This window comes from Rhinichthys klamathensis, unplaced genomic scaffold, assembly GCF_029890125.1.
Source record: "Rhinichthys klamathensis goyatoka isolate OS25496 unplaced genomic scaffold, OSU_Roscu_1.1 h1tg000004l_1, whole genome shotgun sequence".
Taxonomy (NCBI): domain Eukaryota; kingdom Metazoa; phylum Chordata; class Actinopteri; order Cypriniformes; family Leuciscidae; genus Rhinichthys; species Rhinichthys klamathensis.
In genome coordinates, this window is record NW_026606557.1 from 187,028 (window position 1) to 202,190 (window position 15,163).

At 40.9% G+C, this 15,163-nt stretch overlaps 2 gene segments (V, D, J or C); one reads left to right on the top strand and one right to left on the bottom strand.

Annotated features, from left to right (window-relative positions):
* Positions 1–6,479: 6,479 nt before the first annotated feature.
* On the bottom strand, positions 6,480–8,968 carry LOC130087296 (Ig lambda chain C region-like; the record flags this gene model as incomplete). The annotated part of the segment is given in 2 exon segments: positions 6,480–6,932; positions 8,932–8,968. Coding segments are annotated over 2 exon segments (357 nt in total), but the record flags the coding sequence as incomplete, so codon positions are not given.
* A 453-nt stretch (positions 8,969–9,421) lies between these two features.
* LOC130087146 (immunoglobulin kappa variable 4-1-like) lies at positions 9,422–10,014 on the top strand. The segment is given in 2 exon segments: positions 9,422–9,525; positions 9,642–10,014. Coding segments are annotated over 2 exon segments (360 nt in total).
* The last annotated feature ends 5,149 nt before the right edge of the window (positions 10,015–15,163 follow it).

The window sequence follows — 15,163 nt, forward strand, 5'->3', positions numbered from 1 at the left end:
AAAGGTATGAGGGGTAGGTACTGTGCCCCCTCAGGGGCCAGACCCACAGTTTCCATAACTCGGGCCGAGGGTGAAATATTGAGCCCTCTGCCTGTGTCAGCAGGTCCCTCCTGAGGGGAATCTCCCAAGGAGGGCCGTCCAGGAGCAAAATTATGTTGGAGAACCATCCTCGGGCCGGCCACAATGGGGCTACCAACAGTAGACTGATCCCGTCGCGACGGACTCTCTCTAGAACTCCCGGGAGCAGAGCGATCGGGGGAAATGCGTACAGACGTAGCCTCGGCCACGTCTGCACCATGGCATCCAACCCCAGCGGGGCTGGATGGGAGAGGGAATACCACAGTGGACAATGGGACGTCTCTCGAGACGCGAACAGGTCCACTTCCACTGGGCCGAACCTCTGAGATATTGACTCCACCACCTCGGGGTGGAGTCTCCATTCCCTGGGCCTCAGCCCCTGTCTCAACAGGATATCTGCTCCCTGATTCTGACTCCCCGGGATGTATGTTGCTCTTAGAGACAACAGTTTCCCCTGGGACCACAGGAGGATCTGATGCGCCAGTCTGCATAGAGGGCGAGACCTCAGACCCCCCTGATGGTTTATATTGGCCACTACCGACATGTTGTCCGACCTCACAAGGACATGATAACCTTTGAGGTCCGGCAGGAAGCTCCTCAGAGCCCGGAACACCGCCAACATCTCCAGGCAGTTTATGTGCCAGGAGGCATGATGGTCCTGCCATAGGCCTGTCGGGGGCCTGTCAGCCCGTGAGGGAGGCGTCTGTCGAAACGGTTCTCCGGCGACATGACGCTCCTAACACTGGACCTTGGGACAGAAACCAAGCTTTCTTCCACATAGATAGGGAACGAAGGCATCTGCGCGTAACCCTGATCATGCGGGAACGGGTTTCCCCTCGGTTTTTAACCACCACTGAAGGGCCCTCATGTGCAGCAGGCCAAATGGAATGATATTGGACGCTGCTGCCATGAGCCTCAACACTCTCTGGAAGTGCTTTACGGTGATGGCTTGGCCTAGCTTTATCCCGGACACTATGGTCAGGATGGACTCGATCCGTGCAGGAGACAATTGTGCCCGCATCATGACCGAATCCCACACCACTCCCAGGAACGTGGTTCTCTGGGCGGGTGTCAACACGCTCTTTTTCGTGTTGAGTCTCAACCCCAGGCTCTGGATGTGGGCGAGGACGACATCTCGATGCCGAACCGCCAGCTCTTGTGACTGTGCTAAAATCAGCCAGTCGTCGATATAATTGAGCACCCTGATGCCCTGAAGCCTCAACGGTGCCAGAGCTGCATCCATACATTTGGTAAATGTGCGAGGGGAGAGAGCTAGGCCGAACGGAAGAACCCGATATTGGTACGCTTTGCCCCCGAAAGCGAACCTCAGGAACTTCCAGTGAGATGGAAGGATGGATATGTGGAAGTATGCGTCCTTTAGATCTATCGTGACAAACCAATCCTCGGACTGAATTTGACTTACGATAATGGGAATAGTGAGCATCTTGAACCTGAATCTCCTCAGAGAACGGTTCAGGTGCCTGAGATCTATTATTGGACGCAACCCCCCATCCTTCTTGGGAACTATGAAGTAGCGGCTGTAAAACCCGGACTCCCTGTCCGGTGGAGGAATACGATCTATAGCCTCCTTTGCCAGCAGGGAGTTTACTTCCTGTTCCAATACCCGACCCTGCACTGGGTCGACTACAGTCCAGACCACCCCATTGAATCTGGGTGGGCGGAAACTGAACTGCAGCCTGTACCCATTTTGAATGGTGCGCAGGGCCCAAGGAGAAATATTCGCCAGATTTTTCCATGCATCGAAATATTTTATCAAGGGAACCAGGCTCTCAAGCCTGGCTTCGGGTATTAATCGGGATTCGTTCTCGGCCCCCTGAAGCGGATTCCCGGCAGGGCTGAACCAAAAATGATTCTCGATGGGCGAACGCGAATGCTGCCTGACCGCAAGCCTGTGGGGCGGACAGTGCAACCTGCGTTCGCTGGAAACCGATGTGTCCCGAAGCGTGTTTAACGGCGGGAGAGAAACATCGATTTCCTGCGGGCTCCGCGAAGGAGACGACCTCGGTCGTTCCACCACGGGTGGGGCCGCCCGCAGAGATCCTAGGCCAGCTAGGATCTCTTTGACGAAGCCTTTTTGGCCTGCAGGACAGCCCTCAGGTCGCCCTGCTTCGGCTGAGGCTTCGCCTGAGAGCGCTGTCTATGCCCCCAGGCTCCTTGAGGGGGGGCTCTAGACGCAACGCTCTGTTTTTGAGCCTGTCTATAGACGGAGGAGCTGGTGGATGGCTGTGGCTGCGTCTGCCCACTGGGGGCAGACTTCTTGGACACTGAGCGGCGAGGGAGATATTGTTTGAAGGCCGCTAATTGTCTTTTCGCCTCCTGAAACCTGTCGACGACGGTATTAAAGGCGTCGCCTAACAGGCCAGAAGGCGAAATCGGGGCATCAAGGAGGAAAGCCTTGTCTCGCAACAGCCCGACCCGCAGCCATATATGCCCTGCCCACTAGCGATGATGTGTCTCTACACGGCTTAGTGGGCAGCACCGGGGCTTTAAGAGATGATGCCGATTCAGGGGATAAATAATTTGCTAAAGGCTGTTCAACCCGCGGCATCATCCCAAATCCGTTCTCTCGTGCCCCCATGATGTTACTATAATTCAGGACAGGGGGATTGGAAACACGAGAAGAATGAGGTTTTTCCACGATTTACACAACTCGTAGTGCAAATCGGGAAAAAACGGCAAGCCCCGGTGATGAGGTTGTTCCCTGTGCTCATCCAAGTTTCATCCAGTTTACTCTTAGTTTGCGCTTCCTGCCTCTCGTGTGGCCAGCTGATATTTAAATGGGCCACTGCACGGGAAACAACCTCCACCAGCTCCTCATACGCGGGGACACGGGGCGGCGAGTCGTCCCCGAAATCCCCGCCCTCGATGCTGAGCACGTCCACCTCCTCAGAGGCAGACAACTCAAGCATCGGATCCTCGACTCGAGCCTCGAGGCTCGAGGACATCAGAACTGCCCGATAAATCCCGAGAAGGTGCCTCAGCAGCCTCGGGATCCCCGGACAGATCCATTTGCGAGCCCCATGAAGAGCGTCGCCACGCCGCCTCAGCGGACGCGGGTCCCGCACCACGGGGCTCGCGAGGCTGGCCATCTTCGTCAAAGATAGCCAGCCGGGAACGCAGCACACGGATTATCATTTTCTCACAATCCTCGCAAGCAGCCCCCTCAAGGGCTGCCTGCGCGTGCTGCATTTCCAAACAATGTGTGAACAGTCGGTGTGTGTCCCCGCCCGTGATGTAACGAGGGCAAGGATGCACACACTTCCTGAAGCTCACACTCGCCATTTCACTTTCACTCAGTTTGACAGACAACAATAAATAAGACACACAGTCACAGATAGCGCTTGCTGAAGAAAAGAAAGCTGACATTCATGTGTGCCGGCGTCCCTTTATAGTTCCGCCTATGTGTCGTCACACATTAGGTCATGACGTTGCACCAATCGGAGATCGGCTCAGTTTCATTCATGCTTCATAGGCGCTACGCTGAGGGGCGTTCCCCCAAAGTGTCATTCGACGCAGTTGGAGTTCCCTCGAAAGGGAACTAGAGGCACAGTTTACCCTTTTCACCCGGACAAATAAGTTGCAAAAGTTGCAATGAGGAGAAATGAAAGCTTCAGCATAAAGTTCTGCCACGAAGACTGAATTACTACACGTCACTTATGACCTTCACATCTATCCAATCATGTCCTAATACTTGCTGTAAAAAAAGATCGGTACTTACACATGTTTGAGTTTGCAGATACTGACGCTAATTACTTCCATCCTCCTCACCACCACCAGGATGGTCCTGTCCATTCCTCTTGGGCGGGTCGGCTGCGCCCCTGCCTTCGTCTTCAGGCAGGAACTGCAGATCCGCTACCCTCGGATTATGCACTACGGACGGGGCCAATGCCAAAGAACCTTATAAATATCAGTTTGCTGGGCTGTCAATACATTTGTGATTTGTTAAATATTATATCTCCCGAGTCTTTAGAACTTATAGATCAACACATATCTCAAACATAGTGTCACAGGTCGGGGGGGCCAAGCCAGACTGCGCCCACCCCTCAAAACCCAGGACCACTTCGAGGAGCGTACCAGAGACCAGACAGACAAGAAGATTTTTTCTAAAAGTAACAATCTTTATTTAAATAAAAGCAGGAATTAAAAGTCTTAATATGGGCTTCGTCTCTCTTTCCAGGGAGGAGGAGACCGAGGGGTGCGCTGCGAGGGCCCGGACTACTGGCAGCCACAGAGGGGGAGGGAGCCGAACGCCCGTCTGGCGTGCAGGTAAGTAACGTGGTGGGAAGGCTCTTTTCGGCGAATTACAGGCGGACAACGGTCTGGGCAGACCAGGGCCGGGACCACGGGCCAGGCGAGGACTCTCTCCACAGGACAGGTGGGTAGCAGGTAAGTTTTCTCAAGCGTCAGCTATTCGACAGGTGCGAGGTCCTCCGGGTGCCTTTCCGCCCTTGACGACTCCAGCCAGAGACGAGGGTACCCAGTATAATCCAGGACAGAGACAAGTGTGCAGGTTTAATTATATTTCGGTGAAGGGTGGACTTACGGCTGGAGCGGGAGGTTCGGGACAAGCAGCGCTGCTGCTGGGGTGTGTCTCTCCTCTGAACAGGCAGCACACAAGAAGGCGGTGGCAGAGGAACGTTCTATTTAAATAGACAGAACAAGTTAAACAGGACCATCACCCTCCTCTCCCATATCACAGGACCTGGTGGCGAAAATGGAACATACACGTCCAGCCTGAGGGCTTCGTTCCGCAAACACTGGCGAGAATGTAAACTGGAGAACACTGGCGGTTAAATAAACATGTATATTCACACACTGCAACTTCACGTCAAGTCCAATACTGTGTGACACTTCAATTCAGGCACCGCAATCCACTCTCAAATCTCAGTGCAATAAGGCCAGCACTCACCCAATGTTCAATCCCTCCACTGTTGCGCTGATTCAACACTCAGAAGCTGGTGAGATGCAGCGGATTTCGCAACGCATGGAACACAGCGTCTTCAACACTCTTTCACACTCAGAAGAAGATATCAGGGGTTCAAAGATGAATCAGTTCACACTCTTAGTGGTAATTATATTTGTGGTCAATACACTTCACAATTCCTTATCCAATTCAGTGCAAGACATGCATTCACACGGATCCGGTGTTTCATTACTTATCTTTTTCCCTCGAGTGATGACATTCTCCAATCTTGACTTAATCTCCACAATTCTCTCACTTCACAGCCAATTCACGTTCCAGCTTGCACTCCTTCAATCACCGTTGCACCCCTTTCCAGTCAGATCCTCACAGCCGCTCCAAAGATCCCAGCAAACCCAAGCCACTGCCAAAGGAATCGATCTCTCCCGGGGGAGTACCACCCTTGAATGCCTTTTCCTTTCCCTTTTAACTGCTTCTTTTGGTCGTGTTTCCCAATCACAAATCCCCACACCAAACACCCGCACCTGGTCCCGCTTAGCTAAATCAGCTGCCGCTGTCATGGCAACTGACAACAGCAAACCAGCACGATGTGCCGGTGAAATCGTCCCGGGGGGAAACACACTCCTAGCGGAAATTAGTTCCGCTAGATTTGTCACCTTGTGACAATAGTGATGATCAACCATTGTACTTCAGTAAAAATATGAACTCATATTGACAGCTAAATAACAGATAAATAACGTGAGTCTGCTGTTCCTGAAGAATCTCCTGTGTGTTTTGGTTTTATGGATTAATATTTTGATATTGCCATTCTGAGTTAATCATGTTTGAATTTCTGCACAACACATGTGACAACTTTCCATTCCACAAAATGTTCTTTCTGGTGGAAAAAAAGGTTCTTTCGATTTTTACAACGCTCTTTACACTGAGAAAAAACTTGGTTCTTTTAGAACCGTCAAAGGTTCTTTGGGGAACCAAAAAATGGTTCTTCTGAGGAATCACTATGAAAAACCCTTTTGGAACCTTAATTTTTTTTTATAGTTTTTATTTTTAGATTTTAGAGTTTTTGTTAACAATAGCAACACTTGCAAATGCTTTTTCAAGATGACTTTCATGTTTCATAATTTACTGTGCAGGTGTTGTCATGCTTCACTGAGTGACATTTATTTGGGTATTTGCGATGAAATACTTAATAGGGAAGTCAACATGTCTCACAATGTAACTCCATCTAACATACTGTATATATATATATATATATATATATATATATATATATATATATATATTTTTTTTTTTTATGCAGACCCCCCCATAAGATTTGAGAGGCTACATTATGTTACAAGAACATTTATTGGAATATTTGTACTTCTAAACACTGATTTGTAACGGCAGGATATAAAACAGTAAATGATTGAAAACAAATGATTTTTTCTCAAATAACACAAAAGGACACAAAGACAGACACTGTATTATTGATTTTATTTCAGTTATAACAGAACATCATAGCATGCTCTTGGGTGAATGAACTCAGAGAAGCAGAAGAGACACGTCAGCCAGAAGGATGAAGCAGAAGCCAGAGGAGAGACTGAGCGGATCTACTGATCTGAACACTGATCTCTCCTCAGTTGTGCAGTGACTGCAGGCTGGCCGCTCCGTGTGGCCTCACAGCTCACTGAGACGCTCTTCATCCACTCCTGCTCAGAGAGAGTCAGGCTGCTGCTCCAGCTGTACAGAGCGTCCTTCTGCAGGAGCCCAGCGCTGCTCTCCTGAGCCCTGCTGCTGCCGTCCACCTTCCAGCTCAGGCTCCAGTCTGACGGCAAGCCCTCGCTGGCCACACACAGCAGTGTCGCTGTGTTCAGAGAGGAGATCTCTGCACTGGACGGGGGCAGGATGATCACTTTAGGAGGAGTGTTGCCTGAGAGAAGAAGAGCAGCGGGACCACAAACAACTCGCTTAACAAACAGCTTCAGTTTATTACAGATTAAAGTGACAGAAAACATTCCTACCCTCAGTTTAAACAGACAAACTAATATAATAAAAGGCCATTTAAGTGCAATTAAAGATACTTTCATGACTATGTTTCTTAACACACTTAAGTACGCTTTAAAGAAGTGCACTTATTTTGATGTATTGAAAAACGTAAAGCACTCTGTAGGCCATTATAATTTTAACTCTTGTTTGTTATTTGATATTACAAGGTAATATATTTTAAATTTACTTAATTGCAGCTTCATCTTTACAAATGTGTAATCACAAGTATATTTAAATACATGATGGGCACGTTTCAATAGAAATTACATTAAAGTATCTTTTAGTGTACAAAAAAAGTTTAACCATATTTCAAAGACAATATAATGAATTAAGAAATTACATATAAAGATGTAATTAAGCCTTCCCAGCCAGCACAGCCATGTGGGGCCCACATGGGTTTGACCTGGGCTATCTAACTGGGACCCAGACAGTTTTGCTCCCGGTTTCCATGTGGGCCCCACATGGCTGTGCTGGCTGGGTTGCTTAAGTACGTTAAAAAACACTCTAAAGTTTAATTGCATTTCATATGAACTTAAGCCATAATATATATTTTCTTTTCAATAACATGCAATTAAGTGTCTGAAAACATACATTTTGGTTCACACTAAGTATGATGTTAAAGCATATTATTATTTTGTAATAAGTACTCTTAAAAGTATCCTAAATTGCACTTTTTTTTCCAGATGAGGGGTGTAAAAAATATTCTAAATTATATTATATATTATAACTATACATTTTAAATTATTTTAAAATAAATCTGAAATTTTAAATTAGAAATTCTCAGAGGTGGTAAGTCCAGGGGTCAGAAAGTAAAAGGCCTGACATATTATTTTTATTCCACCCACAGCAAAAACTTCAGTGTTAAATGAACTTTCCTGGGAGTTTATTTGGATCCAGACTCAATAGTGTTACATTTAATGAGATAATGTCAATATTTAGCAAATGTATCTCTTTTACTGGGCTGCATTTCCCAAAAGCATCGTAAGCCTAAGTTGATCTTCACTCTTAGAAGAAAAGGTTCTATATAGAACCTTAAAAGGTTCTATCAGCGCTACATATTTGGAACCCCTAAAAGGTTCTACAAAGAACCATTTTTAAGGGTTCAATAATAAGAACCCCTTAGGGTTCTTTGTAACCAGGAAAACGGTTCTATATGGAACCTTTTGGGTTCATTCATTATCATTTGTTTTGTCCTTTCCGGATTGACAAACATCAAGACCCTAAAATGTATTTATGAATGCATGTGAATGATCACAAAATTCAAGATATGGGGGTTAGAAAATGTATATATTTATATCATTACATGTAGTTAATCAATATCACACGAAGAGTGCCATTTCAGTTTTTCTCCTCCAAAAATCAACATGATTAAAGTGTGATATTAAGTTACTACAAAAGTTTAATAAACAATCATTTTATTACAACTACAAAATGTTGCAGAATAATGTAATATTTGAATGAATAATAGCCTATAAAGAACCTTTGTGCCAAAAGGGTTCTTTCTTGTCATTATAGAACCTTTTTTAGCATAGAAGGTTCTTTGGAGTTGAGTAAAGAACCCTTCATATATAGAACCGCAATGAACCCTTTTTTCTCTATAGAGACTATTGGTGGCAATTGTTCTACGATCAACTTAAGCTTACGATGCTTTTGGGAAACGCAGCCCAGGTCAATACTGGTGAAAGTATTCAAATCTTTTATTATGAGTTTTGTTGTATGTCTGTATTATCATCTCTCACATTTATACACTATATTTACTGTAAGCATATCAAATAGATTATCTTTGTTCCACAAGACAAAGTAAAACATTCATAATGTCATAAAACATATAACTAAATATGACAACACTGTACTGAATTAAAATGATTTAATTATTTACTTACTGCCAACATCCAGTCTGGTGCCGCTGCCGAAAGTATATCACAGTGATACACACTAATAGAGCAGACGTACAAAAACCTGCTGAACGCTTCAGTAACTGCACTGTTCACTGCATCTCCAAAACAACATCTTTCAGTTCATTTGCTATTGTGGTCAATTACAGTTCAATTAAATCATATATATACGTTTCATTTAAAAAAGGAAAAATGTTGTAATATATCATTCCATGATTAATTAAACATTGCAATTAAAAACTCGATTTGATCCACTGATGGTCAACTACTGAATGTTTATTAGATATCATTATCATATCCTTGGAAACTCTTGAGAAATATCAGTTGATACTGATATCAATTCTTAATAAGTAGAGAAATTAAATTAAACATATTTTAAAACGGAATTTATTTATTTAAATCAGTGTGACAGATTTCCTCCTGAAAGGAAACAGCTTTGAATATGTGCAACACCCCTTTGTTTAAGACGGACTGTCCGCCGGTCAGGACTGTAAACAGCAGGTCTCGTCTGTTCTCACTCATTCTCAGCAAAGATGACTGCAAACGCTCTGATTATCTGCTCTCTACTGCTTTCTCTCGCTGGTGAGATTAGTGTTGAATATTCAGAGCTTTTTCAGAAGTGCTTTATAAATGTTGTATCATTCTTCTCATGTATTGTGTGTTTGACTGTAACACTGACTGATGTGCTGTGATGACAGGTTGTTTTGCTGAGATCATTCTGACTCAGAGTCCATCCGTGAATCTGGCGTCTGTGGGAAGCAGCGTCACTCTCAACTGCGGGTCCAGCAGTTCTAGTTTAACAGTCCATTTAGCCTGGTATCACCAGAGACCCGGACAAACACACAAACTCCTGTTCACTAGTGTTGGTAGCAAAGTGTCTGGAGTTTCTGAGAGATTCACTGATGGGAGATCAGGAACAAACTTCATGCTCAATATCAGAAATGTCCAGCCTGAAGATGCAGGAGATTATTACTGTCAGCAGTATTATGAATCTCCATCAACACAGTGATACACAGCCGTACAAAAACCCCTTCAGTGAAAGAGGAACTGCTGATTTAGACACACACTGCACACATATTACACTGTGACTGGAGCCGGTTTTTAAAGTTCTGATCAGAAAAACAAAATCCTCGGCCAGATTCATAAAACATTCAACATTAACAAAACAAGAAAAAAGTATCGCATTCAACTTTTTAAGTTAACTCAACTAATCCCCTCCAATTCAAATCTACTTAAATTGTTTTGTTCATCTTTTGAGTAGCAGGTAGTCTTTTTAACTTAAAACTTCTTGTCAAGGCAATTAACAATGTTTAGCATTTAGCAATGCAAGCGTCTACATGTTTTTTTCATTTCCATATTTTATTTTCAAAGTAAGCTACACGACATGAACATAATTAGCCTCTTAAAACTAGGCACAGTTTACCCTTTTCACCCGGACAAATAAGTTGCAAAAGTTGCAATGAGGAGAAATGAAAGCTTCAGGATAAAGTTCTGCCACGAAGACTGAATTACTACGTCACTTATGACCTTCACATCTATCCAATCATGTCCTAATACTTGCTGTATAAAAGATCGGTACTTACACATGTTTGAGTTTGCAGATACTGACGCTAATTACTTCCATCCTCCTCACCACCACCAGGATGGTCCTGTCCATTCCTCTTGGGCGGGTCGGCTGCGCCCCTGCCTTCGTCTTCAGGCAGGAACTGCAGATCCGCTACCCTCGGATTATGCACTACGGACGGGGCCAATGCCAAAGAACCTTATAAATATCAGCTTGCTGGGCTGTCAATACATTTATGATTTGTTAAATTATTATATCTCCCGAGTCTTTAGAACTTATAGTTTAACACATATCTCAAACATAGTGATGATCAACCATTGTAATTCAGTAAAAATATGAACTCATATTGACAGCTAAATAACAGATACATAACGTGAGTCTGCTGTTCCTGAAGAATCTCCTGTGTTTTGGTTTTATGGATTAATATTTTGATATTGTCATTCTGAGTCATTTGTGTTTGAATTTCTGCACAACACATGTGACAATTCCTCAAAATGTTCTTTCTGGTGGAAAAAAAGGTTCTTTCGATTTTTACAACGTTCTTCACACTGAGAAAAAACTTGGTTCTTTTAGAACCGTCAAAGGTTCTTTGGGGAACCAAAAAATGGTTCTTCTGTGGAATAACTACACTGTAAAAAATAAAATCGTAAAAAAAACGGTCAATGACTGGCAGCTACGGCTGCCAAACAAAAACCGTAAAAATAAAGTAAAATATCCTAATTTAAATTGAGTGCAAAAAACATTTCCAAACTTTGTCCTTAAATGTTTTACAGAAAAACACTGTTATTTTACAGTTATTTTCTGAATTATTATGATCAAATACCTTCACTGTGAAAAAAAAGTAAAATGACTGTCAGCAATGGCTGCCATACAAAAACCATAAAATGAATGTAAAATATCCTAATTTAAATAATAAATACTATTGCAGAAATCTTCATTAAGCTTTTTAACAGAAACACAGTTCTTTCACATATATATATTTACTGAATTTTTACTAAAAAACATATTCACTGTAAAAAGTAAATATCTTGCTATAAACTACACGCATGATTTACTGATTATATGTCATCAGCAACTACACAGTTACTGTCTGTTAAATAAAGCAACACACAACATTTCATCAGTGTTTCTCTGCTCATCCTGGACTGAAGCTCAGGCTCTACTCTTCAACACAATGGTGACACACAAAACACACCATACAGAAACACTTTACATCCCAGCAGAACATTAAACACTAACAGATCTCTCAAGATCTCAGCATCTTCACTTATTACAATCCAGACTTCTTTCATACTAACATTCCTATTGAGAAATAACAGAGGTTTAGAAGTAGATATTTTATTGAAAATAATAAAGTTTGATGTCACCATGATAGAGGTCAGTGTTTGCTTTAGTTGGGCTCTTGACCCTTCATATATTAACATTAGTTTTTCTCTTAACTGTGCATGTCTTTGATGCATATTTCTTATTGTAGGAAATCGAGAGAAACTCAGATCAGATGATGTTGGTCACTTAATAGTGATAATATTCATCAAGCAGTTGTCTGCTGTATTGATACCACCTGATTGGTATGACTTTTTAATGACTGAATAAGTTGTAAAATGTTAATTGTTAATTTAGAATGCCAGTATTGCTATAGAAGATCCTACAACGCTTTGATATAAGATTTTATGAAGTCATTATGTAAAAAATTTTTGACAGGGTCATACAGACTCACTCAGGCATCAATAATTAGCGTATGAATCTCAACAATGGTGACAATGAAAAACAATTCTGACCTATTATAAAGTCACAAAAAGGCTTTGTTGATAGTCACCATTGTTGAGATTCATATGTTGATTCTTGATGTCTCCATACTCCTAACAAAATAAGCCAACTCAAAAAAAATGTATGTAGAATATATAATTTTTTTTAATTTGAGATTGCATTAATACTGATCCCACAATATTTCAACAAATCATGTGAAAAAAAGTATAACTTTGTATAACACTAAAGTCCATCTATATATAATGTATTCACAGCCAATAGAGATTTGACTGTCATATCAATGAATCAGATCATCATATGATGACTATAAAATCATCAATAAATGACCAAGATCATCTTATATTTTCTCTTGCAATTATTGCCATAATAAATGTGCATCAAAACACAGTTAAAGCAACCAGAGAAAAAGTAATGTTGAAACTCAAGAGTCATGAGCCCAACTAAAGCAAACACTGATCTCAATCATGGTGACATCACATTTCTATTAAAGTTTTTTACACTTTATTTAAATTAGGATATTTTACTTTAATTATATGGTTTTTGTTTGGCAGCCGTAGCTGCCAGTCATTTGACCCTTTTTTTACGATTTTTTTAAAATGAAGGTATATGATCATAATAATGCAGGAAATACCTGTGAAATAACAGTGTTTTTTTGTTTATTTGAATTAGAAGATTTTACTTTAATTTTATGGTTTTTGTTTGGCAGCCGTAGCTGCCAGTCATTTGACCCTTTTTTTACGATTTTTTTACAATAAAGGGATATGATCATAATAATGCAGGAAATACCTGTGAAATAACAGTGTTTTTTTGTTTTATTTGAATTAGAAGATTTTACTTTAATTTTATGGTTTTTGTTTGGCAGCCGTAGCTGCCAGTCATTTGACCCTTTTTTTACGATTTTTTTTTTCCACTGAAGGTATATGATTGTTATTTTACAGGTATATCCTGAATTATCACAGTGTTTTTCAGTTTATTTAATTTAGGATTTTTTATTTTAATGTTACAGTTTTTTGGGGGCTGCCAGTCATTTGACCGTTTTATCATTGAACTGTTTTGTTACTGTTTAATTACAGATTATATTTGTAATTTTACATACATTTTTATGTAATTTAAGAAAACAGAAAAAATACTGTATGAAAAATACAATCAATTTCCTGTATAAAAAATGTGAATTACTGCAATTTGTCATTAATGTCACAATACCTAAAATAACAGCTGAATTTTTATTTGACAGATATTATTTGTAATTTTACAGTGTTTTGAGTACAATTTAAAATGAAAGAAAATGATCGTCAAAAAATCACAGTTATTTTCTGTAAAATTAGGGGTTTTTTTTACAGTGTATGAAAAACCCTTTTGGAACCTAAATTTTTTTTATAGTTTTTATTTTTAGATTTTAGAGTTTTTGTTAACAATAGCAACACTTGCAAATGCTGTTTCAAGATGACTTTCTTGTCTCATAATTTACTGTGCAGGTGTTGTCATGCTTCACTGAGTGACATTTATTTGGGTATTTGAGATGAAACTTTATAGGGAAGTCAACATGTCTCACAATGTAACTCCATCTAACATATATATATATATATATATATATATATATATATATATATATATATATATATATATATATATATATATATATATATATATATACACAGCAAAATTCCCAGTGTTAAATTAACACTCTCGGTGTTCATATAGGTCCAACTACAGGGTGTTAAAAATGAACACTGAAGCAGTGTTGAAGTTAATGAGATAATTAAGTGATGATTAGTGGTGATAGCTAATGTTAATAAGAAGAATCATTGAAGGAAAGAGAAACAACAAGAACTACTGACTTCGAGCCATTACACATTATTGTACTTATTATTACCAGTGTATTTCTGTCATAAATCTACACACATTCTTAATTATATTGAACAGAAGTTTAGATGGTAATGTTTTATGGAATGTTTCATTTCATGTCACCATTATGGCGATCAGTGTTTGCTTTTTAACATTAGTTTTTCTCTGGTTGCTCCATCTCTGTGTTTATAAAGCACATGTGTTATTGCAGGAGAAACCATGACATGGGCTGTGTTTCCGAAAGCATCTTAAGCCTAATTTGATTGTACAGACATTTTGTTGCAATTGTTCTACGATCAAGTTAGGTTTAAAATGCTTTTGGGAAACACAGCCCAGGTCATGATGGTTATGTTTAAATGATGAGATTACCATCCTGTAGTGTCCTGATTCACTCAACCAGCATTATAAACTGATTATACAAAGCTTCTATTCATATTCATTAAAGTAACTAATTCCAGCAGTGCTTTAATAATCTGTAGGTTTTAAAATACCACATAGATATCAAGAATCTACATATGAATCTCAACAATGGTGACAATCACATAAAATATTCATGTTGCAGTGCATGATGGGAGCCACCAATCGAAATGCATCCATGGCTCCCATCATGCATTGCAGTATGAATAAATTATACAGCTGAATTGTCCTGTAATTTTCATTGTTTTTCCTGTTTGTTTTTATTTTGCTATTGTTTTGTTATGACTTTAATAGCTTGTTTTGTGATGTTCAGAGTTGATCTGTGTGTCACTAGTTTGTTTATTGTCACCATTGTTGTGATTCATATGCTGATTCTTGATGTTTGTGTGTCTAAACAAAAGAGCTCCAGTGCACAAAAAAGTTTCAAAATTGTTATAATTGCTGTTGGGTCTCAAACTGTAAAATCTAAGGGCTACAATCACCCATACTAAAACACAACATCAATCATATAGTCAAAGATCTAGACTCTGAATGACATCAGTGAATCAGGTCACTACGTGATGATAATGTCATCATCACAACATACTGTTGGCATGTGCTCTCGTGCAATATCAAATGTGCTTTATA